The sequence below is a fragment of the Pristiophorus japonicus genome, chromosome 2 (genome assembly GCF_044704955.1).
Source record: "Pristiophorus japonicus isolate sPriJap1 chromosome 2, sPriJap1.hap1, whole genome shotgun sequence".
Lineage (NCBI taxonomy): Eukaryota > Metazoa > Chordata > Chondrichthyes > Pristiophoridae > Pristiophorus > Pristiophorus japonicus.
In genome coordinates, this window is record NC_091978.1 from 271440766 (window position 1) to 271466066 (window position 25301).

Consider the following 25301-nt stretch of genomic DNA (forward strand, 5'->3'; position numbering starts at 1 on the left):
AGAAGCGCTGCTTCTTAGTGAGCCATATAATGGAACTAATAATAGTCAATGTGAGGCCCAGTTTGGATCTCCCTTGGAGAAAGTGCAGCCTTGAGAAAAAGAACTATTTATTTCAGCGAACGGAGGATGAAAGAGTCTTCCCAGACAATGAATGGAAAATGCACTGTGTGGTGTAGCGCTAAGCCACATAGATCAGAAGCTTCCAGATCTGCACTGAATTAGCATGGGAAGCAGTCGAGGTACCACAATTTACTTCAGTGCACTTGGGTTCGGGAGAAAATATCAGCCATAGTTCCTATTCCTCATTGCTATTCAGTGAGCCTCACCTGGAAGGTATGGATAGGAGGAATCAGGGATGACAGGATACTGGTAACAAACCTGCCAATATTCACTGAATAGGCTCACACTTGCAGACTAGCCACTTGTGTGAGGTGCTCAATGGTTGCCAGCAACCCGGAACTTTACCTCAACAAGAGTCACTGAGCTAATTTTGGTCTCCCAATGCAAAAGAAAGACCTGCTCAGAGGAATCGGTGGGAGACCCGTCCCATTTCCAGATCACCCCTCATTTTCTTGAGTTAAGCGAGCTGCCAGCTTGAAATGCGCTCATCATATGCAGCTTATCGATTCAGGGGCTGTCATGGACTTGCAGAAGCTTAAAAGCGGTGTGACTTTTGGTGTCCAAAGCAGGGAAGGAACACTATGGTGCAAAAAAAAAAAGAGTTCTAGCACTGCCCCAAGTTTTCAGATTCAGCCATGGAGATACCGGTGGAGTAAGCTCATGATCAGGGGACATCCTCTTTCACTCGAATAGTTGGTGGGCTCCAAAGGGATTTTGTAAATGGGCATGGCAAGAGGTGGCACTGTCTATAAATGTGAGCAGTATTTACACCTGGCCCTGATTGTAGTGCAGAAAGAAATGTAATAATTTCACCTGGAACATAAAGGCAAGACATCCTGCCACATTTTTTCTGCTTAGCCCCACATAACCATACCGACACCTCTCCACCATCAATCATTTCCTTCTCTGCTTCCCATGTTTATCCATTGGTCACAGCAGGGAAGGTTTCACTGTTTCCCCTTTCAGCTTTTACTCACACCCCTAAAAAGCTACTACTGCCCCTTCCTTAGTGTACTGTTCCCTAAAGCTATTTTCCTCTATACTTAGAAAAATGTTGAATATTTTCCTGTATCTTAGGAATTATACCACTAGCTTCAGTCAAATTGCTCAACATGGACAGGCCAGTGGTTTTAACCAGAGTCAATGGAAAACCAATGTTATCTACCAAGGTTAGCTTTGCTGTCAAAGCAAATGTTGGTAGAGACATTGCCAAAGTAGCTATACAAATTCTGCCATGGGGTCAGAAAGACCTTTCATGGGTAAAACGAATGTCCTTTAGTGAAGGAAACATGCCATTTGTACCTGGTCTGGCATTTGTGTGACTCCAGACCCACACCATGTGGCTGACCCTGTGACCCTCTGAAGCACTACAAAAAGTAACAAAACCAGACAGACCAGTCACCTGTGGACTAGGACGAGATGAGGACTCACCTAACCCAGTCGACCCCACAAAGTCTTCCTCACTAACAACTGGGGAATGGTGCCAAAGTTGGAGAGCTGTCCCACAGACTAGTCAAGGAACAGCCTGACATAGTCATATTACAGAATCATACCTTTCAACCAATATCCCAGACTCCTTCATCACTATCCCTGGGTATGACCTGTCCCACTGGCAGGACAGACCCACCAGAGGTGGGGTGGGGGGAGAGCTAAGTCGTGTACAGTCGGAGGAGAATGGCCCCGGGAGTCTTCAACATTGGCTCTAGAGTACAAGGAGCTTCATGGCTTCAGGTCAAACATGGACAAGGAAACCTCCCACTGACTACCACCTATCGCCCTCCCTCAGCTGATGAATCAGTACTCTTCCACGTTGAACACCACTTGGAGGTTGCACTGATCATAGCAATGGCACAGAATATACTCAATGTCCATCATCAAGAGTGTCATGGTACTAGCACCATTGTCTGGGCTGGCCAATTGCTGAAGACATAGCTGTCAGACTGGGCTTGCAGTAGTTGGCAAGGGAACCAATACAAGAGAATAACCTACTTGATCTCATCCTCACCAACCTACCTGCCACAGATACATCTGTAAATAACAACATTGGTAGGGAAAAAAGTGCACAGTCCTTTTAGGAATCAAGGGCTAGAAATTCAATTCATTTGTGCCTCCCGTTAGCACCCCCCCAACGGGGCACAAATGAGTTACCGACCGGGCGCGACGCTGTTAACGACTCCTTCATCCAGAGATCGTGATGTCATCGCTGCGAGCATCGCTCCAAAATTCACTTTCGCCCCCTGCAGCAGTGCCGGGCGAAGAAACCGGCAGCTGCAGGAGGCGCAGATCGGGCGGTTGGCCGCTACCGGGTCAATAATTAAAGGCAAGGTGGACGATAGAAATTTAAAAAAAAAAACATTTTATTGTTCGCACTGCTGCTCAGTTTTCTTCGTGGGGTCCTGGCCACGATCGCTCAGCCCAGTACTCTGCTTGAGTGCCAGGCTGATCTCATGGCACCCCTGCTCCAGGTAGGTCCATTTTCCCTTTGCAGAGTCTGAGCTTGGGAGCTTCCCTGTAAGAGGGAAGAGCCCCTTAGACATGATAGCGCTGCACGGCCCAATGTGCAGCGCTGCTGAGGCATCTGCCCCGTTAGCACCCCAAGAAGTGGAGTGCTTGATTTAGCTCCTTTTTGAAAGGGGCAAAATTTCTGCGCCTGGCGCTAAGTTTTACGCTTCCCAACTATTACTGCTGCCAAATAGGGTGATAATGAATTTCATCCACTAAGTCTGATCACCATACTAAGGATACGTTCCATAATGTTAGGTAGCTCTATCACCGTACTAAGTGGGATAGATTAAGAACTGATCTAGCCCGTCATAACTGGACATGCACCGAGGCACTGTGGACAATTAGCAGCAGCAGAATTGTACACCACCATAATCTGTACCCTCATGACCGGCATATTCCTTATCGATTCCATCACCATTGAGCCAAATGATCAACTCTGGTTCAATAAGGAATGTAGATGAGCATGCCACAGATACAGTATTGGCATCTATCTGATAATATAATTGTATCATAAAATTGTTTAAGCATAACCTGGTCCACAAAGAGCAGCACAAATCCAACTCGAGCAACAACCACCCTATCAGCCTACTCCCAAGCATCAGCAAAATGATGGAATGAATCATTAATGGTGATATCAAGTGACACTTTATTACCGATAATCTGCACCTCTCTTCCTATTGGGATTTAAGAATCTTAAAAAAAAAGGTGTGACCTGACCCCAAATTCCTTCTTTACCTGTTCTAGCTCCGTTGTGAATTGATTAAAAAAAACAAATTAAAAACCTAAAACGTGCTGGAGTGTCAGCCTCTGACAACTGTAAAGTCATAACAACAATATTTAATAATAATTAACATTTTGATAATAAATGTTTATCGTAAGGCAGTAAGTCTATTTTTGCTTCAAACTTGGGTCCAATTACTGGCTGTATGAAAAGGTTTATTTTTATCAACTCATATGACATTAAAATATACTTTTTCAAAGAATTCTGGTCCACTCTTACACACCTTATGGTATCAGGTTCATAGTAGCATTATTAAAAACCTGGTAACAGATCAACCACTCATCCTCCTACCTGCACTTGTGTGCTTGGTTCCCAAGAGACCAATAGTAGAAAATTAGAGGGTGTTTCACTATCAGACCAAAAAGAAAAGAAGCATACCAATAGTTTGTTGTCTTTAATGACACAAAATTGTTTTGTCCACTGTCCAAAACGTTTCTTGCGCAGAAGAAAAGCACAGATCTTAGCATCTTTCACCAAGTCCATTGATGCCTCCTCAGATGGCCACTGGTGTCTCAGTTTCTTCCCCTTCCCATCCTCATCATCTTCATCATATGATTCATAGGAGCTACTCATGGCATCTGAATCATAATCTGTAAGAAAAGATAATGCATGAAAGCAGGTTCAATACAGTCTATCAGCAATAGATTTTCTCACTGCCAATAACGTATAGGACAATGTGCTATACCCAATTTGTAAGTAAATTTAACTTTTTAATTCCCGAAAAAATGTGCAACATCATTACTTTCCAAATGCGAACAAGTAGTTGGATCTTGAGAAATGTGAGTATCAGGCATGAACTTATTTTCTGTGTCCTGGAAGCAATGGGAAATAACCAATGCTAATTCAGGCACCTGGAACTGAATGAATTCTTGTTTTAACATTTATCTGAATTTACTAAACTTAAGGATAGAAGGGATTAAATTAGAAAATGTCTTTTGGCCCATCAACGTGTTCTATTCACAGAAGATGTGCAGTTTTTGTCTTCTCATGGACTTCACTCAAACCATTATTTCTGCTGAGGAAAGCAACCAACAACAATGAAAGGGCTGGATTTTCGACTTTTTGCGTTTATGTCTGTTTCCAGGCACAATTCGCGGTAGATTCAAAAATTTAGCACTGGGTTAACGTTAGCGCTGAGCGAGAAACTTTCGGCAAATGAAAGTTCACGAGGAGCGTTAGCGTTAACTCCAGCGTTGCACCACACAATTTATGCGCAGGAGCCGAAAGTTCCGGCACGAAAGAAATCGGCCGTTCGGCGCATGTGCAATTTTTTTTTCTTCCCGCACTTCTAGTCTGCTGTCCGGTCACAAACACAAATGCAGGACGCTGCCGCGCACATACGCAGTACACCCGGGGCTGAATCAGCCATTTTACATTTGGATTTTGATGATGGAGGATGACGATTCGTGACAGTGTGCCAGGCGATTCAGCCACAAGGCTAATGAAGCTCTCGTGGGGGCTGTGGAAAGAAGATGGAAGGAGTTGCATCATAGGGGTGGATCTAGACCACTGTCATCAATTTTTAAAAAGAATTTGGAGGGAAATCGCTGAGGTGGTCTCTGCCTCAGACACTGTGATCAGGACTGGCACACGATGCCGACAGAAGTTTAATGATCTTTCAAGGGTTGTTAAGAGTGAATATAATTTTAATTCATGCACTCTTTCATTACTTCAATGATAAATCTGACACACTATTTGTTCTCTTGCTGTTGGAGCCTCTCAGCACTCTGTGGGTTGCCTCCTAAAATGTATGACACATAGGTAGGCTTAGTTCGGCACCCTATTTGCCATGAATGATCTTTACACTTTATTAAGATTGCTTTCTGATATCTCATAAGATAGGGACATAAGAAATAGGAGCAGGAGTAGACCATTTGGCCCCTCGAACCTGCTCTGCCATTCAATAAGATCATGGCTGATCCAATCATGGAGGCTGTTCTGAAAAGATTCACTAGGTTGATTCCGGAGATGAGGAGGTTGACCTATGAAGATAGGTTGAGTAGCACCGCACTTCGATGTCCTCCTGATGAACTACCTGCAACTTCCAAGGCCATTAAACAGAGGACTGTATTACATTCAGACAGTATAGTATAAGTGCTTTCGTGACTATCTGTGCCACAAGAGCAGATGGACCCTCTTTGTAAGCAAACCCATTTTCAGCTTTGCAGGTCAAGAAATCTCACAATCATTGGGAGCAGGTGGCGATGGTCCACCTCAGACCCTGCCGCTCATGGACATTGAGGAGAGAGTGGCAGGCCTCATCGGCGTCACAGGTCGGGCAGCTGCCAGTGTGGGGGTGGGGGGGGGGGGGGGAGGCTGAGCCCCTCTCGGATACTGAGGGTAAATCCTGCACACTCCCTGGGCTGGGTTGGGGCAATGTCCTGCACACTCCTTGAAATACACTCCTTGACATAGGTTAGGGCAATGTCCTGCAGTGCCTCTGGATCAGGTTAGGCTGGGCTGGGACAATGTCATGCAGTGTGTGGACTAGATATAATGGAGTAGTGGCGATCCTTCAAATGAGCCTGTGCTATGCGACCTTCCTCACGTCACCCTGCCCCCTCCTCTGCTGCTAGCCACTTGTCTATTGCTTTCTACTTCCAGATGAACAGCCACAGGCGCAGCAACCCTTAAGGGGCCCCTGCGCATCAGGCCATCATCTAGAGGAGGAGGAAGAGGAGGACACCGATGAGTGACTCCGGCACAGCTTCAATCCTCCTGTTCTACCACCGGCACTCAGCTCCTCTGAGGAGGACGTGACGTTCTCGGGGTTTGACAATTCCAAGGCTCCTGGGACCAGTGGCGTGCAGCAATGCAGTGCTGGGGTTGAATCCCGCATGACATCTCTCCAGAGGGTGAGTCGGCAAATCGTTCTGCTGACAGACATGGAACTGGACATGGTGGGAATGTCCAGGGAGAGCATGCAGGTCAGCCGTCAGCTACTTGATGTCATGGGTAGGATTACGGAGGTAGGGTCGCAGATTGTCAGCGCGAGCCATGATACCTGTGAGGCCATCAATGCCCACATGAGGCTGGTGGCCTCCAGCAGTAACAGTGGAGTCCTGGAGTGTGTGGCGCGAACCCTTGCAGAATATGGCACATCACAGGCACGAGCTCTGCTTCAGCTTGGGCAGGTGATGCAGTCCATAAACCCTCCCGCCGCACTGTCTGAATTCCCCACTGTCACACCCAAACCACCTGTGACTGGTGATGCCGATGAAGAGGCTAGCCAGTCAGAAGCCGGGCCTTTCACACCACTGTTCCAGTGCGTCCCCAGGCGACATCTCCATTGTCTCTCCCCCCAACACAGCAGTGCTCTGGCAACATTGCTGCATGCCATCTTGGTGCCACTTTGGTTAGGAGCAGCAAGCAAGGGAGGGTGATAAGTGGAAGGGGGGCAAAAGCCGGTGGGAAAAAGTAGTGGGGCAGGATATTATGATGCTGCATTATGTTTTTGATGCTGGATGCATTGTATGTTTAATGTCACAGTATTATGATGTTCTGGATTATGTTGCTGATAATGTTGGAGCGTGGACAGATGCAGCAGGAGCGGCGAGATCGGGGCGAAGGAGCTGCGAGAGACTGTGGAGGAAGTGATCGAGGCCCAGGGGAGGCGCGTGTTCGGGGCCAGGGGCAGCACAGGCCAGCCCACACTTCAATATGTGTGCGTACTAGGTCCATGCAGCAGAGCTGGTCTCTAGTTGTCTTGGGTAATCCTTGCCACTGGACCAATACCTAGCTCTGTCAAGCCCGTGTGGTGGCTGGTGTGCAACGGTCACCCTATGTTAAAAAAAATGCACGCACAGGCATCTTCCACCCTTCAGGATGTAGTTCGGGTCCTTCAATGAAACACCTGTGAACTCGTCCTTTTTTTGGCGTGGAAGCAAGTCCTGGTTTCAAGGGACTGCCTATGATGATGATGAATGATCACACTGCTGGATGCAGCTAATTATTTTATTATATTAAAGTTTCACAATGAAGGTTACATTACAAAGTTTACAATGTTACAATGTTTAATAAATTCTTTTGTTCACCTTAAATATTCCTGTGTAGTGTCTCATTTACAGAATAGGAGGTGGAATAGAGTGACCAGGCAACGCTCAAACGTGCCGTCCACTCTTCAAGCAAAGTGTTCAATTATGAGCGGCCATCGTAAAGTTTTTGCAGCGGCGAAATCTCCATGATGCCTCTCCTATGGTTGTGGTGGGGGTGGTGGTGGTGGTGGTGGCAGAATCGGTTCCTTGCCAGGCTTCTCTTTCTCGCCTTCGTCTTTCTCCTCCTGCACCCCTCTTTCCTGAGGTGGTCCTGCAATCCCCATTAGCAATTCCTGCCCCTCATGATGGCTAAGTTGTGTAATATGCAGCCCACCACAATGAACTCAGAGACTTGCTGAGGGGAAGTAGTGCAGGCAGCCACCAGAGTGGTCCAGGCATCGGAAGCACTGCTTGAGCAGGCTAATTGTCTGTTCGACGATGTTGCATGTAGCTGCATGGCTCTCATTATAGCGATGCTCGGCTTCTGTCTGAGGGTTGCGGAAGGGGGTCATGAGCCAGGTGGCGAGGCCGTAACCTTTGTCCCGGAGCATCCAGCTCTGGTCTTGTGGTTGATGCTGGAACATAGAAATATAGAAAATAGGTGCAGGAGTAGGCCATTCGGCCCTTCGAGCCTGCACCATCATTCAATATGATCATGGCTGATCATGCAACTTCAGTACCCCACTCCCGCCTTCTCTCCATACCCCCTGATCCCTTTAGTCATAAGGGCCACATCTAACTCCCTCTTGAATATATCCAACGAACTGGTCTCAACAACTGTCTGTGGTAGAGAATTGTGAACCTGTAGAATTTTCTGAGTGAAGAAGTTTCTCCTCATCTCGGTCCTAAATGGCTTACCCCTTATCCTTAGACTGTGACCTCTAGTTCTGGACTTCCCCAATATCGGGAATATTCTTCCTGCATCTAACCTGTCCAATCCCCATCAGAATTTTCCCCCTCTCATTCTTCTAAATTTCAGTGAATATAAGCCTAGTCGATCCAGTCTTTCCTCATGTGTCAGTCCTGCCATCCCAGGAATTAGTCTTGTGAACCTTCGCTGCACTCCCTCAATAGCAAGAATGTCCTTCCTCAGACAAGGAGACCAAAACTGTAGACAATATTCAAGGTGTGGCCTCACCAAGGCCCTGTACAACAGCAATAAGACCTCCCTGCTCCTATACTCAAATCCTCTCACTAAGAAGGCCAACATGCCATTTGCCTTCTTCACCGCCTACTGTACCTGCATGCCAACTTTCAATGACTGATGTACCATGACACCCAGGGCACGTTGCACCTCCCCTTTTCCTAATCTGTCACCATTCAGATAATATTCTGTCTTCCTGTTTTTGCCACCAAAGTGGATAACCTCACATTTATCTACATTATACTGCATCTGCCATGCATTTGCCCACTCACCGAACCTGTCCAAGTCATCCTGCAGCCTCTTGGCATCCTCCTCACAGTTCACACTGCCACCCAGCTTAGTGTCATCTGCAAACTTGGAGATATTACATTCAATTCCTTCGTCTAAATCATTAATGTATATTGTAAATAGCTGGGGTCCCAGCACTGAACCTTGCGGTACACCACTAGTCACTGCCTGCCATTCTGAAAAGGGCCCGTTGATTCCTACTCTTTGCTTCCTATCTGCCAACCAGTTCTCTATCCACGTCAATACATTACCCCCAATACCACGTGCTTTAATTTTGCACACTAATCTCTTGTGTGGACCTTGTCAAAAGCCTTGTAAAAGTCCAAATACACCACATCCACTGGTTCTCCCTTGTCCACTCTACTAGTTACATCCTCAAAAAATTCTAGAAGATTCGTCAAGCATGATTTCCCTTTCGTAAATCCATGCTGACTTGGTCCGATCCTGTCACTGCTTTCCAAATGCACTGCTATTACATCTTTAATAATTGATTCCAACATTTTCTCCACTACCGACATCAGGCTAAATGGTCTATAATTACCTGTTTTCTCTCCCCCTCCTTTTTTAAAAAGTGGTGTTACATTAGCTACCCTCCAAACCATAGAAACTGATCCAGAGTCTATAGAATGTTGGAAAATGACCACCAATGCATACACTATTTCTAGGACCACTTCCTTAAGTACTCTGGGATGCAGACTATCAGGCCCTGGGGATTTATCGGCCTTCAATCCCATCAATTTCCCGAACACAATTTCCTAATTAATAAGGATTTCCTTCAGTTCCTCCTTCTCACTAGACCCTCGGTCCCCTAGTGTATCCGTAAGGTTATTTGTGCCTTCCTTAGTGAAGACAGAACCAAAGTATTTGTTCAATTGGTCTGCCATTTCTTTGTTCCCCATTATAAATTCACCTGATTCTGACTGCAAGGGACCTACATTTGTCTTCACTAATCTTTTTCTCTTCACATATCTATAGAAGCTTGTGCAGTTAGTTTTTATGTTCCCTGCAAGCTTCCTCTCATACACTATTTCCCCCCTTCTAATTAAACCCTTTGTTCTCCTCTGCTGAATTCTAAATTTCTCCCAGTCCTCAGGTTTGCTGCTTTTTCTGGCCAATTTATATGCCTCTTCCTTGGATTTAACACTATCCCTAATTTCCCTCGTTAGCCACGGTTGAGCCACCTTCCCCGTTTTATTTTTACGCCAGACAAGGATGTACAATTGTTGTAGTTCATCCATGTGATCTTTAAATGTCTACCATTGACTATCTACCGTCAACCCTTTGAGTATCATTCGCCAATCTATCCTAGCCAAATGACGTCTCATACCATCGATGTTACCTTTCTTTAAGTTCAGGACCCTAGTCTCTGAATTAACTGTGTCACTCTCCATCTTAATAAAGAATTCTACCATATTATGGTCACTTTTCCCCAAGGCACGAACAATAAGATTGCTATTTAATCCTCTCTCATTGCACAACACCCAGTCTAGGATGGCCAGTTCTCTAGTTGGTTCCTCGACATATTGGTTTAGAAAACCATCCCTAATATACTCCAGGAAATCCTCCTCCACCGTATTGCTACCAGTTTGGTTATCCCAATCTATATGGAGATTAAAGTCACCCATGATAACTGCTGTACCTTTATTGCACGCATCCCTAATTTCCTGTTTGATGCCATCCCCAACCTCACTACTACTGTTTGGTGGTCTGTACACAACTCCCACTAGCGTTTTCTGCCCTTTGGTGTTCCGCAGCTCTACCCATACAGATTCCACATCATCCAAGCTCATGTCCTTCCTTACTATTGCGTTAATCTCCTCTTTAACCAGTAACGCTACCTCACCTCTTTTTCCTTTGTCTATCCTTCCTGCATATTGAATACCCCTGGATGTTGAGTTCCCAGCCTTGGTCACCCTGGAGCCATGTTTCCGTAATCCCAATTACATCATATCCGTTAACAGCTATCTCTGCAGTTAATTCATCCACCTTATTATGAATGCTCCTCGCATTGAGACACAGAGCCTTCAGTCTTGTTTTTTTTTAAACACTCTTTATCCTTTTAGAATTGTGTTGTAAGGTGGCCCTTTTTGATTTTTGCCCTTGATTTCTCTGCCCTCCACTTTTCCTTATCTCCTTTCTACCTTTTGCTTCTGCCCCGATTTTACTTCCCTCTGTCTCCCTGCAAGATGAAACCATCATGGATGCTCCCTGGGTATTGGGCATTGACTGCCATGATGCGCTGACTATGATCGCAGACAATCTGTATGTTCATGGAGTGGAATCCCTTTCGGTTTCGGAAAACCTCAGCATTCTGTAAAGGTGCTCGCAGGACGATGTGTGCGTACAGTTAAGGGCACCCTGAACCTTGGGGAAGCCAGAAAATTGTCCAAAACCTATAGCCCTCTCATTTTGGGTCTCCCTGTTCATTGGGAAGTTTCTGAAGTCTATTCTGCATACGGACAGTGCATTAGTCACCTGGCGATGACTGGAATACAACGATGTGTAGCATGCTGCGAGATGGAGCAGATGGCCCCGCTGATGAGTGAAAGGAGCCGGAGGCATAGAAGGCAAGTGCCACAGTCACCTTCACCTCGATAGGCAGTGCAGTCCTGTTGCCACTGTAGGCAGTAGGTCTGACTGTAGGAGCTGGCATATCTCTGTGACCACCTCTTTTCGGAAGCGCAGCCTTCTAACGTACTGTGCCTCAGAGAGCTGGAGGTATGAGCGATGTTCTCTGTAAAAACCTGTGGAAGGTAGGGCCTCCTCCCCAAATGTTTGCGACCTTTTCGATTACATTGCAAATGATCAATAATAAGCCTTCTTCCAGTTCTAAACTTTATGAATATAGCAGCCAGGATTACTTGGTCTCGACCTAGCATGGCCCCCATCTTTTAAAATGTCCTTAAATATTGTGCGTCTCATTTCACGCCCCCAAAAAATCTTTTTTGCGCCCCAAGGCGTTAAATGGGGCGCAAACCAGCTGAAAATCCAGCCCATTGACTCCAAAGAAGGTAAAACCTTATTACATTACACAATGGAATACTAGCATAGGAATGCTCAACACATTGGTCCCAAAATCCTTTGTCTGTATTTTAGCAAAAGTGTTAGCACATTTCAAATAAAAAGGTTAAAATTTGGGATCTAGTGACCATAATGTTCTATCATTCATGGTAGACATGTGGGTAGAAAACAAAAGTAAGCCAATTAAAAGCTCAATTTTAAATAAGAGGCCTCGATATTAACCATCCCATAATGGGCGGGAGAGGGTTGGGGTTAAAAATGTTAACAGGGTAAGCAACTCCAAACCGCCGGGTATATGTCCGTTGCTGTTTTTATTATACCGGGTTGTGTGTGGTGTGCGTGTCACGCCATGGAGAGGTGGGGCACTTCATTAACATAATTAAATCGGGTTCCCATAGTGCAATTGGGAGCCTGATTTAAATTTAATAGTTGCCACATGGGTGTTCCAGGGGTCGGGAAACCCGGCAGAGAAAGGGAGGCGAGAGCTGCCGGCTCAGGAAGGCAAGTACCTTTTACAGCACTCCTTGTGGGCCAGGAGGAGCAGGACTGTTCCCCCCCCCAGCCCGTCAAGGAAGCATTCAGCCTCCCCTCTGCTGATCGGAACCTCTTTCTTTCTCCCTCCCACGATGGCCGGTTTCTGGACTTCCCCTCCATCCCCAATCTCTCACTCCCTTCCTCCCACGATGGCAGACTTCCTTCCCAACACCCGCAAATTGCGATCTCTTGCTCTGTTCCTCCTTCCAATGGAGAGGCCATCCGCAAGTGTCCCAGGTGGGTGCCTCCTGCCACTGGTCTTCCCGCTTAGCAGCTGGCCAGCCTGTCAATTTGGCCAGGTGAGAAAACACGGAGGAAAAAATATATATTTTGCGGGAAACAGAAGAAAATAACTATAATGTCCTGTCGTTCGGCAGGACCTCTGCATTCCCTTACCATTTTTCCCCACGCTACCGCACTCTCCCAGCCCCTTCCCACCTTCCATAAATATCGGAGCTACTGGTATGAGAGAAGTATGGAAATAGTAAAATGAGAAAATATGATTGAAGTAAAAGTTGTGGAAGGAAAGTGGAATAGTTTCAATAGGGATATATTTTAAGATAAAGAGGAATTTAAATCTGAAGGAGATTAGGAGAAGAATAAAAGAGTAACCAGTTTAGCTTACGAACAAAGTTGTCAAAGTCATTAGGGAGAAAGAGAAACTTTATATTTTTCAGGAAAGGAACAGGATAGGGAGGTATCTAAAAATAGACTAAGGAATGCCAAGAAGCGGGATCATGAATAAAACATTGTTGGAAACATAAAGCAGAACAGTAGAACATTCTTCATGTCTGTCAGGGGGAGACAAAGCATGCTGAGAAGGATTAGCCCACTCAAAGATCACAATGGGGAAGTGATGTCTGAAGATAAATTGCTGAAGGTTGTTTAATTTTTATTTTTCCAACAGTGTTCACAAACAAAATGGGGGCAGAAATTCCAGAATTGGAGATACAGTTTAAAGGTGAATGTAAACTGAAAATTTTAAAATCATTAGCGAAGACATACTTGGGAGGTTGTTGAAGCTCAAGGTAGGTAAAGCTTGTGGGTCTGACAATTTTCATCCCAGGATTCTGAAGGAAATGGCACAAATGATTGTGGGTCCACTTGTGGATATTTTTCAGAGTTCACTGAAATCAAGACCAAATCCCAGAGCTTTGGAAAAATAGCAAATGTGACTCCCATCTTTAAAAAAAGGGGCGAGGAATAAACCTTCAAATTATAAACCTGTGTCCATTGTTGGGAAAGTGTTTGAAAGTATTATGAGGGATAATATAAGGGAGCATCTTGAAGGGCATGAGCTAATCCAAGAATGGGAGGTCCTATTTTAGAAAGGAGGGAGAGAGAAAATGGGGAACTACCCATCAGTTAGCTTGACATCAGTAGTAGAGAAAATATTAGAATCTATTATTAAGGACGTGGTAACAGGGCACATAGAAAATAATATAATTGGGCAGAATCAACACGGATTTATGAAAGGGAAATCATGTTTGACAAATCTGTTAGTTATTTGAGGTTGTAACTTGCAGAATAGATAAGGGGGAACCCCTTGGATTTACATTGGATTTTCAGAAGACATTCGATAAGGTGCCACACAAGAGGTTATTAAACAAAATGAGGGTTCATGGGATTGGGGGTAATATACTAGCATGGACTAAGGATTGGTTAACCGACAGAAAACAAAGTAGGAATAAACGGGCCATTTTCGGGTTAGCAGGCTGTAACTAGTGGGGTACCGCAAGGATCAGTGCTTGGGTCTCAACTATTCACAATCTATATCAATGATTTGGATGAGGGAACCAAATGTAATATATCCAAGTTTGCTGATGATACAAAGCTAGGTGGGAATGTAAGTTGTGAAGAAGATGCAAAAAGGCTTCAAGGGGATTATAGGCAGGCTAAGTGAGTGGGAAAGAACACGGCAAATGGAATATAATGTGGAGAAATGAAAGTTATCCACTTTGGTAGGAAAAATAGAAAAGCAGAGTATTTTTTAAATGATGAGAGATTGGGAAATGTTGGTGTTCAGAAGAATCTGGGTGTCCTTGTACATGAATTACTGAAAGTTAAAATGCAGGTACAACAATTTGGAAAGCGAATGGTATGTTGGCCTTTATTACAAGAGGATTTGAGTATAAGAGTAAAGACATCTTACTGCAATTATATAGGGCCATTGTGAGACCACACCTGGAGTATTGTGCACAGTTTTGGTCTCCTTACCTAACGAAGGATATACTTGCCATAGTGTGAGTGCAACGAAGGTTCACCAGACTGATTCCTGGGATAGGGGGATTGTCCTATGAGGACAGATTGAGTATACTAAGCCTATATTCTCGAGAGTTTAGAAGAATGAGAGATGATCTCATTGAAACATGCAAATCACATTGGATGTATGGCACATAAACTGGCCATTAGGCCCAACCAGTCCATGCCGGCATTTATGCTCCACTCGAGCCTTCTCTTGTCTTTCCTCATCTAAATCTATCAGCATAACCCTCTATTCCCTTCTCCCTCATATGCTTGTCCAGCCTCCCCTTAAATGCGTCTATACTATTCACTTCAATCACTTCCTGTGGTAGCGAGTTCCATATTCTCACCACTCTTTGGGTAAAGAAGTTTCTTCTAAATTCCCTATTGGATTTCTTAGTGACTATCTTGTATTGATGGCCTCTAGTTATGCTCTTCCCCTCTCTGTATCCACTCTATCAAAACCTTTCAAAATTTTAAAGATCTCGATTAGGTCACCCCTCAGCCTTCTTTTTTCAAGAGAAAGGAGACCCAGCCTGTTCATCCTTTCCTGGTATGTATAACCTCACATTCCTGGTATCATCTTTATAAATCTTCTCCGCACCTTCTCCAGTGCCTCTATATCCCTTTTATAACATGGTGACCAGAACTGTACGCAGTTCACTATTTGTGGTTTAACCAAGGTTCAATACAGGTTTAGCATAACTTCCCTACTTTTCAATTCTATCCCTCTAGAGGTTTATGGTCTTGTTAACCTGTGTCGCAACTTTTAGTGATTTGTGTATTTGTACTCTGAGATCCCTTTGTTCCTCTACCCCACCTAGACTCACACCCTCGAAGTGATAAGTGACTTCCCTATTCTTCCTGCCAAAATGTAATACTTCACATTTAACTCTGTTGAATTTCCCAATTATTCCCAATAATTTCCCAATTATATGCCTATTCTTCAAGTTTATTAATGTCCTCCTGCAATTTGTTGCCATCTTCCTCAGTATTGACTATACCCCTCAATTTGGTGTCATCCGCAAATTTAGAAATTGCGTTTTTGATTCCAGTCTAAATTGTTAATATAAATTGTGATCAGTGGTCCCAGCACTTATCCTTGTGGAACACCACTACCCACCTTCTGCCACTGTGAATAGCTACCTTTTACCCCTACTCTCTGCTTTCAGTCTTGAAGCCAGCTAGCTATCGATTCTGCTACTTGTCCCCTGACTTGGCATTCTCTGACCTTGTCCATCAGTCTATTATGGGTACCTTATTGAAGGCCTTTTGAAAATCTAGATAAATTACATCTGCTGCATTACTACTGTCTACTCTCTCTGTTAACTCTTCATAAAATTCAAAGCAAGACTTTCCCTTTTGAAATTCATTATATTTTTTTTGGTTACTAGCTGTTCTTCTATTTTCTCCTTTAGTAGGGATTCCAGGAGTCACAGAATAAGAGGTCGGCCATGAGGAGAAATGTCTTCATTCAGAATCTTTGGAATTCTCTACCTCGGAGGACTGTGGAGGCTCAATCATTGAGTATATTTAAGATAGAGATCGATATAGTTTGGGATATTAAGGGAATCAAGCCACAAAAGGAGATATTAGGGCAGAAGACCAAAACCTTGGTGAAAGACGTAGGTTTGAAGGAGCGTCTTAAAGGAGGAAAGTAAGGCAGAAAAGCAAAGAGGTTTAGGGAGAAAATTGCAAAACTTAGGGCCTTGGCAGCTGACGGCACGGCCTCCTTGATGTACAAAACAATAAACCAACTCCTTTTCTCTCTAAACTGCGATGATATCAAATTTTTGATTAATGTTCACGTCCTCTTATAAAGGGCATCAATGGGCAATTAAGAATCTTTTGTGGGGAGAGAGGGCTCGTATGGGCAGCCCATGCCAGGGTTCATGACATCTCCAAACAAGTGGCTGTCTGAGATGTGCCCGTAGTGGAGCAAACAACATGTTTGACAAATTTGCTAGAGTTCTTTGAGGATGTCACGAGCTGGGTGGTTATAGGGGAACCAGTAGATGTTGTGTATTTGGATTCCCAGAAAGCATTCGATAAGGTGCCACATAAAAGATAAAGCACAAGACAAGAGCTCACGGGGTTTGGGGTAATATATTAGCATGGATAGAGGATTGCCTAACTAACAGAAAAGAGAATTGGGATAAATGGGTCATTTTCAGGTTGGTAAACTGTAACTCGTCGGGTGCCACAGGGATCGGTGCTGGGGCCTCAACTATTTACAATCGATATTAATGACTTGGATGAAGGGACCAAGTGTAATGTAGTCAAATTTGTAGACAATACAAAGATAGGTGGGAAAGCAAGTTGTGAGGTGGACACAAAGAATCTGCAAAGGGATATAAACAGGCTAAGTGAGTGGGCAAAATTTGGCAGATGGAGTATAATGTGGGAAACGGCGAGGTTATCCACTCTGCTAAGAAAAATAAAAAAGCAAATTATTATTTAAATCGAGAGACATTACAAAATACTGCGGTACAGAGGATTCTGGGGATCCTTGTACATGAAACACAAAAAGTTAGCATGCAGGTACAGCATGTATTTAGAACGGCAAATGGAATGTTCGCCTTTATTGCAGGAGGATAAAGTATAAAAGTAGGGAAGTCCTGCTACAACTGTACAGGTGGGACCATACCTGGAGTACTGCGTACAGTTTTGGTCTCCTTATTTAAGGAGGGATATACTTGCTTTGGAGGCAGTTCAGAGAAGGTTCACTAGGTTAATTCCTGAGATGAAGCAGTTGTCTTATGAAGAAAGGTTGAGCAGGTTGAGCCTATACACATTGGAGTTTAAAAGAATGAGAGGTAATCTTATTAAGATTATGAGGGGGTTTGACAGGGTAGATGCAGAGAGGATGTTTCCCCTCGTGGGGAAATGTAGAACTAGGGGGCATAGTTTCAGAATAAAGGGTCGCCCATTTAAAACAGAGATGAGGAGGAATTTCTTCTCTCAGAAGGTCGTGAATCTGTGGAATTCTCTACCCCAGAGAGCTGTGGAGGCTGGGTCATTGAATGTATTTAAGGTGGAGACAGACAGATTTTTGAATGATAAGGGAGTGAAGGGTTATGGAGAGCGAGCAGGGAGGCGGAATTGAGGCGAAGATCAGATCAGCCATGATCTTATTGAATAGCGGAGCAGGATCGAGGGGCCAAATGTTCTACTCCTGCTCCTATTTCTTATGTTCTTATAGTCTTATGTTCTTATGACACTCGTCTTTGGTATATTAATTATGAAACCTCTCACTGAGCCAGTAAATTCCCGCAGGATTAATGCTGATGGTTCCCAGTGGACACATCCAGGAACACGTGGGGATAATGCCGCCATGAGTTTTTAGGACCAGTGTCTAAACAGAAGTTTGCTTGCTGTAGCCTCAATTTAGTCTCGCTCTCCTTGGTTACTGGATACTTACTTTTTAAAACAAAAGCAATCTGCTGGCTGTTGGCTGCGAGATTCACTCAGTGACAGTCCACTGAAGACTGTAAGAATTATCTGACCACAAGCTGTCCATCACAGAAGGCTCAAATCAATCAGTGGTCCTGGCCACCTATCGGCGATCTCAGAATAAGCTGTCAATCAAAGCCGCTACCCCAGGCTGCGGCTAACCCTTTGATCTGTGGCTAAGAGACTTGTGCCCATCCTGACACAAAAGCAGCCAATGATACACCCGTCATGGTTTCATTAGACAGAACCATTCACCAATTAAGAATGAAGGCAATTTCTGGCAACAGTCCAAGATGTTTTTCATTGCAAATAGCGGTCTCAAGATGAATACCCAGTAACCACTTCTGACAATCATTAGATGAATCATAGAAAACTCACACCTTGTGCAGCCCTTCCCCAGTTCTGTTAATAATGGATTGCCTTCATAGCGAGAGGATGTTGGCCTTCATAGCAAGAGTATTTGAGTTTAGGAGCAGGGAAGTCTTACCGCAGTTGTACAGGGCCTTGGTGAGGCCACACCTTGAATATTTTGTACAGTTTTGGTCTCTAATCTCAGGAAGGACATTCTTGCTATTGAGGGAGTGCAGCGAAGATTCACCAGACTGATTCTCGGGATAGCAGGACTGACATATGAAGAAAGACTGGATCAACTAGGCTTATATTCACTGGAATTTAGAAGAATGAGAGGGGATCTCATAGAAACATATAAAATTCTGATGGGGAATTGGACAGGTTAGATGCAGGAAGAATGTTCCCGATGTTGGGGAAGTCCAGAACCAGGAGTCACAGTCTAAGCATAAGGGGTAAGCCATTTAGGACCGAGATGAGGAGAAACTTCTTCACTCAGAGAATTGTGAACCTGTGGAATTCTCTACCACAGAAAGTTGTTGAGGGCATTTTGTTAGATATATTCAAAAGGGAGTTAGATGTGGCCCTTACGGTTAAAGGGATCAAGGGGTATGGAGAGAAAGCAGGAATGGGGTATTGAAATTGGATGATCAGCCATGATAATGTTGAATGGTGGTGCAGCCTCGAAGGGCCAAATGGCCTACTCCTGCACTTATTTTCTATGTTCTATGTGCTCACAAGATGCTTTGTATGATTTGGGTGTTAACCACTTACCTGCTGTTTCTAGCATTATAAAATATAAGTTAAAATTGAATAAAGCCAGGAAACACATTTTGTCACATTCCAATAAGCCAAACTTACATGTACAGTACTCAACCATGACTGTTCAAATTCCACGGATGACATTTCGAGGGTTGCAGCACAATATTGTTCTATCAATTTTCTGAGCAATATCTTGAGCTATCTTTATACTTTCGAATTTTGATAAACAGAAAGACTCCTATTGCTATTTATAAAGGAGTTAGTTGAAACTACACTAACAGCTTTTGATGCGATTTATTCTCTCTGCCCTATGGAAAATGGTTCACAGCTTGTTAGAACAGATATTACCAATTCAGAGGCATGATTTGTTGATTTCCTGTCTATTTACAGAATTGAAAATCAAGAGTGAATGATTGAAATTTGTAGGCAATGTGTACCCAAATTCTTTGTTGTGAGCACAAATTTTCCAAATTACCCCTACTATCCCAAACATGTCCTCACCAATGATCTATACAAGAATAAAATTATTTCAGCTTTAACCACACCTAAATCCGATACCTTTACAATTTTTGAGAATAAACGAGCCTTCCTTGTGGACATATTTCATGATTCGTGTTTTAATATACAATAAGTCGCATTTATCCATATTAAATTCCATCTGCCACCTATTGACTTAATTTTCCAGATCCTTTTCAATGTCATTACTACACAAGTCACCTGGTTACGTTTGGTGTCATCAACAAAGATCAGAGAACTGTGGTACTCGATTAGTCACTTTAAGACGGAACTTTATCCCATTTACCAGCAGATTCTGCCTTCTACAAAAACAGAAAATGTACTATGGGTTTTTCTTAACATGTGTGATCAAGGTGTGGTTTAGCTTGGACTTGACTTTACAAGCAATAAATCTTGCCACAGCAGTCAATATTTTTCTGAAATGTGTCTTCAATAAGTTTAATATGCTGGCAAGCTCTTTTTTACAACAAAATACACAAAACTCTTGGAGGAAAGGAAGGAGAAGCAAAACATCAAAAGCCATTTGACCATTAATTACTGGAAATAACAGCTAGTGTTAGGTATTTGCATATAATGAATACCTGGGAACGATTGCAATTTACTAATCTTATTTTTACAGTTGATGATGATGTCAATTGAATTTTGACATGTGATTAAAATTTACATTTTGAAACCACTGCTGTATATCTTTCAGTTTTTATAAAACTGTATTGCAGAGTTTATGAGCCACTTATATTCCATATTTGTACATTTTTCATGGTAGGCATCACTGGTCAATACTCTTCATTTAGCTGTTGTGGGGTTAATGATTTTGGCTTAATAATTTTGGCTAGTTTATCAAATAATCCATTTAATTATTGGGAAATTAAACATATTTATGGTGTGCTTCTTTCTTCTTTAGGTAAAACTTTTTGAAAATAGTAGCATTTCTACTCCATATGCAAGACTCAAATGTTCTCTGAATATGTCGGAGTACAACTGAAGCTTTTGTACGTTCATCTGTTTATACCTTATACCTTGTTCTCCAATATTCACATATGTATTTGTAGTAGAATACCACTGCACATTTTTTTTCAAATGGTGTGCAGAATAAATGCTTCTTTTAATACACAAATTCATTGAATCCTCAAAGGACTAAATGAAGCATTTAAGAAATCTAAGTGTTCCTGTTGACACCTCACAGTAATGGGCATTTACCTCGAGAAGTGATGTACTCTGGAGCCTTCCCTGGACTCAGTGGTACTGCTTCCTCATAATAGCCTTCAGGCAAGGAAGAAGTTGGCAGTGGTGGTGGGCTGTTATCTAGTGGCTGAAGGACACAAAGAACTGTTGTTAGGCTAGCATGGACACATTTCCATCAATTTCTTGTACAGTAGTTTGCTGAATACTGCAGAAACACCTTCCTATGGAATATAAACTACAGGGAAGTCTGGCTTCACAAAAAACACTTTATAATTAATGCCGAACCCAGTTCAACTATCCTTGGATGCATGTCAAATATGTATTGGATAAACCTGAATCAACAATTTTGTCCAAAAACCTCAGAAAGAGACATGTCAATTAAATTGAAAGTTCTCCCGTTATCCCCATCTGCCAGCTACATTTTTAACTTGAAGCAATCTTAGAAAAAACAAGCGAAGGAGAGAAAACAGTTAAGAATCTTAATTAAAATAAAAGGAAAACCTTGAAAATCAAAACATTTAAAATACACCCAAGCTAATAAAGTGTGGTGGGACATTTGTTGTGTATTTGGCTGGACTGGGAGGGACACAGTGAAGAAGAAATTGAGATTTTCATTTCTTAAATTTCAGTTCAGTTAAATAAGTACAGTGTCGAGAATCCGAAAGCCTCCGGATTCTGTGTATTTCCGGACTTCAGAATGTCTTTATGACATCCCGAATCCAAAAACGCCGAGCCCAGGTTCGTAAATTTCCAGACTTTGAAACATCTTTCCGACGTCCCGAATCCAGAAACACCTGGGCCAAGGTAGGTAGAGGAGGGGTGGGGGGGGGATCAGCCCGAGGCGGGGGCCCGAGGAAGAGGTCGGTGGTGGCCCGAGGCGAGCATGTTTCTATGTTTCTATGTCCGGATTCCGGAACATTTTCCGGATTCCGGACGACCCCGCCACAGCTCGTTCCAGTGTCCAGGTTGTGGAACAGTATGGATTCCGGAACTCCGGATTCTCGACGCTGTACCAGTATGAATGTCTATTTTTGGAATTTTGCTTTATTCTAAACTATTGCTTTACTTTTGCCCTTCTACACATTGTTCCAAGAGAGACCCGGCAGATGTGCAAACTGTCTATTCCCAAAAGCTCTGCAAAAGCCTCTCTGTAACTGGCTGCAAGAAGGCGCACAGAATGATACAAGTGGATGAATACCTCCTGATTTCAATCTCTATTCACTCCAACATTACTATAGGAATTACACTTATCTCCTTTCTTCACAAACTCTTGTTGACACCACAATGAGAGACCCCTAAAGCTGAATTTGGGCACTAATGGGCTGGTAGACATCAGGAAATCTGACAGAACAGATTTCCACCAGATTCCTGCTGGTTTTGGTCCCTGCTATATATTTCATTTGGGCCTGAGGCGGATGTCCAAAGCTCCCGTTCAAAGCAGGTGGGATTTTTTTTTATCAACCTATATAAGTGGATAAAGATTAATAAAACCTATATAAGTGGATATAGGTTAGAGATAAGGGTTTCACAGAGTTTCCCAGCCACAGGCACATGTGTGGGGAGAGTAATTGTCAGCTGTGGTCTGCAACCTGGCTGCAGCTTCTTATAGGCAGACTGCAGTGTTGACCTATGGGATGGTGCTGTGGAATAGCACAAATGGGAACCCTGCCCACTCCATTCATGCAGCTCCTTTCAGCAGCCATTAAGGATGAAGCCAGATGCTGTGTTGTACAGCCACTTGTCTGCAGGCTCATGCCTGCACCTAACGGCATATTTCCCTTCATTCGAGCCGGCCACCTCTTAAACCCATGCTCCTTCAACCTTGAAAAAGTTTCCAGATGCCCAAGTGCTTGCATGAAGCTTTCTAAATTTTTGTACCTTCCTTATGAAACTCCCCATTAATTGGCCCCATCCTGTTTGATTTGCCACATGTAAAAGAGAGTTAAGATTGGAAGAATTCAGTTTTGTGTGGCAAGAACAGGCTGAAACGATGAGTCTACTCGGGCAGTCCTGCTTAGGGATCTTGGGAAGGAGGTAGAAGCGGGTTGTGCAAGGTTGGGGGACTATAAGGTTGGTGGCTGTGGAGGGAAGATCTCCAGAGGAGACAAGGTCAATGACAGTCTGGGAAATGATGGCTTGATATTTGGTCTAGGGGGAGGTAGGAGGAGGTGTCAGAGAGTTGGATTTCAGCCTCTGCAAGGTAAAGGTCGGTTCGCCAAACAACAACAGTACCCACCTTTGTAAACAGTTTTAATGACAATGTTAGGGTTGAACCTGAGAGAACGGAGTACTACAAGTTCAGAGGGAGGTAGGTTGAGAGAGTGAGTGGAGTAGAAAAATTGAGATCCCCGATGTCATGCCAGCAGTCCCAATGAACATATCTAGAAAGGGTAAAAGGCCAGAGGGAGGGGGGCAGCTGAAACAAGAATTTGGAAGATGGGAGAAAGGGGGTGGGGGTAAGACCCCTGGCAAAAAAAGTGGACATGGAGGCAAAAGCGACTGAAGTGCTCAACATCGTGCCAATCTCAAAATTAATTGAGGTGGGGCATAAGGCAATGAAGCAGAAGCCTTTGCTGAGAACTGGTATATTTTTTCTTTAAAGTCGTATTTTAAGTTTCAACTCATTTAACCTCATTAAACATCATTCACGCACATCAGACACAGCAGGTTTAATCTTGCAATCAGGGTTGCTTTTCAATTCTTAACGTGACATATAGTTTACCATAAAAATGCATTCAAAGAAACAGATAATACAAAGCAGGTCTCAATGAGGATCATTTTTTTAAAAATTGCAATTAAAAGACCAGAAAAGACCGTTTCTGGTTGCACCTGAAAATTTGGTCGCAATGTTGAAAACCACCGAGTAAACGTATTTGAGACTTGGGGGCGTGGCCAGTTTCGTGGGTAGAGATTTGATTGTATGGAAGGTTTGATGAACGGACGTAAAAGATCGAGGAGATTTGGGCGTATTGTAGTCACGCGGGTATCTCACTTATCCGTGGTCTATTAAGCAGTGTAATTGGTTTGCGCCCAGATTACGGGTGTATCTGGGTGCAAATGCAAAGGAAACCCCAGGCTCCTATCTGTGGACAACTGTGGTGGTCTACAAACATTCCTAGTACATTCTTGGGACCTGTTACATTTTCTAGAAATTAATAACTTGCTTTTCATCACTGCTGCCTTCTCATGTGCCTTTTTGACTCAGATAATCTGCTTTATAGCCTCATTAGCAAACAAGAAACAGAAAGGGAAAATGTGGACACAGCCAGCCTATAGTACAGTTTGGAAAAACAATAAATCACTTCCGTCTGACTTGCAGAGTTTAACCAATACCATTTACAGTGCTTACATAAATGTCCGGTTATTCAGTGTCCTGTCCATAAAACGAGTCTTCAATGATATTTCTGCACTGGGACTATGATAACCACAAGCGCATGGTCACCTCCTGCTACTCAACCAAGCTCAACATCCACACCTGTGTGTTTTTAAGTTAACCTTTCATTTTTTGATGAAGCTGCCTTATTCACCAGTGAGAACACATAACCTCTTATACCCACACAGGTTCCCCTTTTACTCGCACTGGGCCATACACTTCAACAGCAAAGCCAGAACAGGGCGAGTTGCCTGTTTGTAAACTACCACTAACATTGATTTTAGCTAGCCACCAGGTCATATGGCTTGGTGGAGACACAATCTGATTTCCCAAAGCATCATGGCAGTGCACCATCTGAGCCACCCTTCGAAAATAAATGATTCCCACAATGTTTTACTAAAAACAGGAAACCAAATGGTCTTGTGAGAATTGACCTCTTCCCACATCGTCATAAAACTTGTTGACAGTTGGTGAAATATCCATCGTTCAACAATCAGCAGATCACCTTTTTAGGACAGTGGAGGGAACTGCTGCAATTCTTTTAAAATAGAACTCGGCACAACTTAATCTTCCAAAGATTTCATTTTGGAATGTTTCGTATTCCTAATCTGACCATGTTAAATATTAGAGTGCCAAGTGTCAGTTTGGCTTAGTTGGTATAACTCTTGTCTTTGAATCAGAAAGTTGTTGGCTCAAATCCCATTACAGATTTGCGCTGCTGCTACCTTTTACACTATCAGAAAGAAGCTCTCTGGATGAATACAGTATTAACAGTTAATTATCTATGCTGGCACCTCAATGCAGTACGGAGATAGTGCTGTATTATGGGAGATGCAGCCTTTCAGACAGAAGGTTAAACCAAGGGCTGTGAATGGGGTGCAAAATATCCTGTGGCATTATTTGCAGAAGAGCAGCTACTTCCATTCGGCAATCACTTAGTGGTCAAAAGTCACATAAACCAAAGCGAAGGGAGAGGCACTGTCTGAGGTTATTTTA

General features: G+C 43.5%; 1 protein-coding gene across 1 annotated transcript in view; it reads right to left on the minus strand.

The window, feature by feature from the left end:
- Nucleotides 1–25301, minus strand: part of afap1 (actin filament associated protein 1) — a 405203-nt gene that overhangs the window by 162678 nt on the left and 217224 nt on the right. Inside the window, exons 4-5 of the mRNA XM_070871376.1 lie at nucleotides 20948–21059; nucleotides 3785–3996 (exon numbers count right to left, since the gene is read on the minus strand). Coding sequence (XP_070727477.1) covers nucleotides 3785–3996; nucleotides 20948–21059 — 324 coding nt within the window. The remainder of the gene's footprint in view (nucleotides 1–3784; nucleotides 3997–20947; nucleotides 21060–25301) is intronic.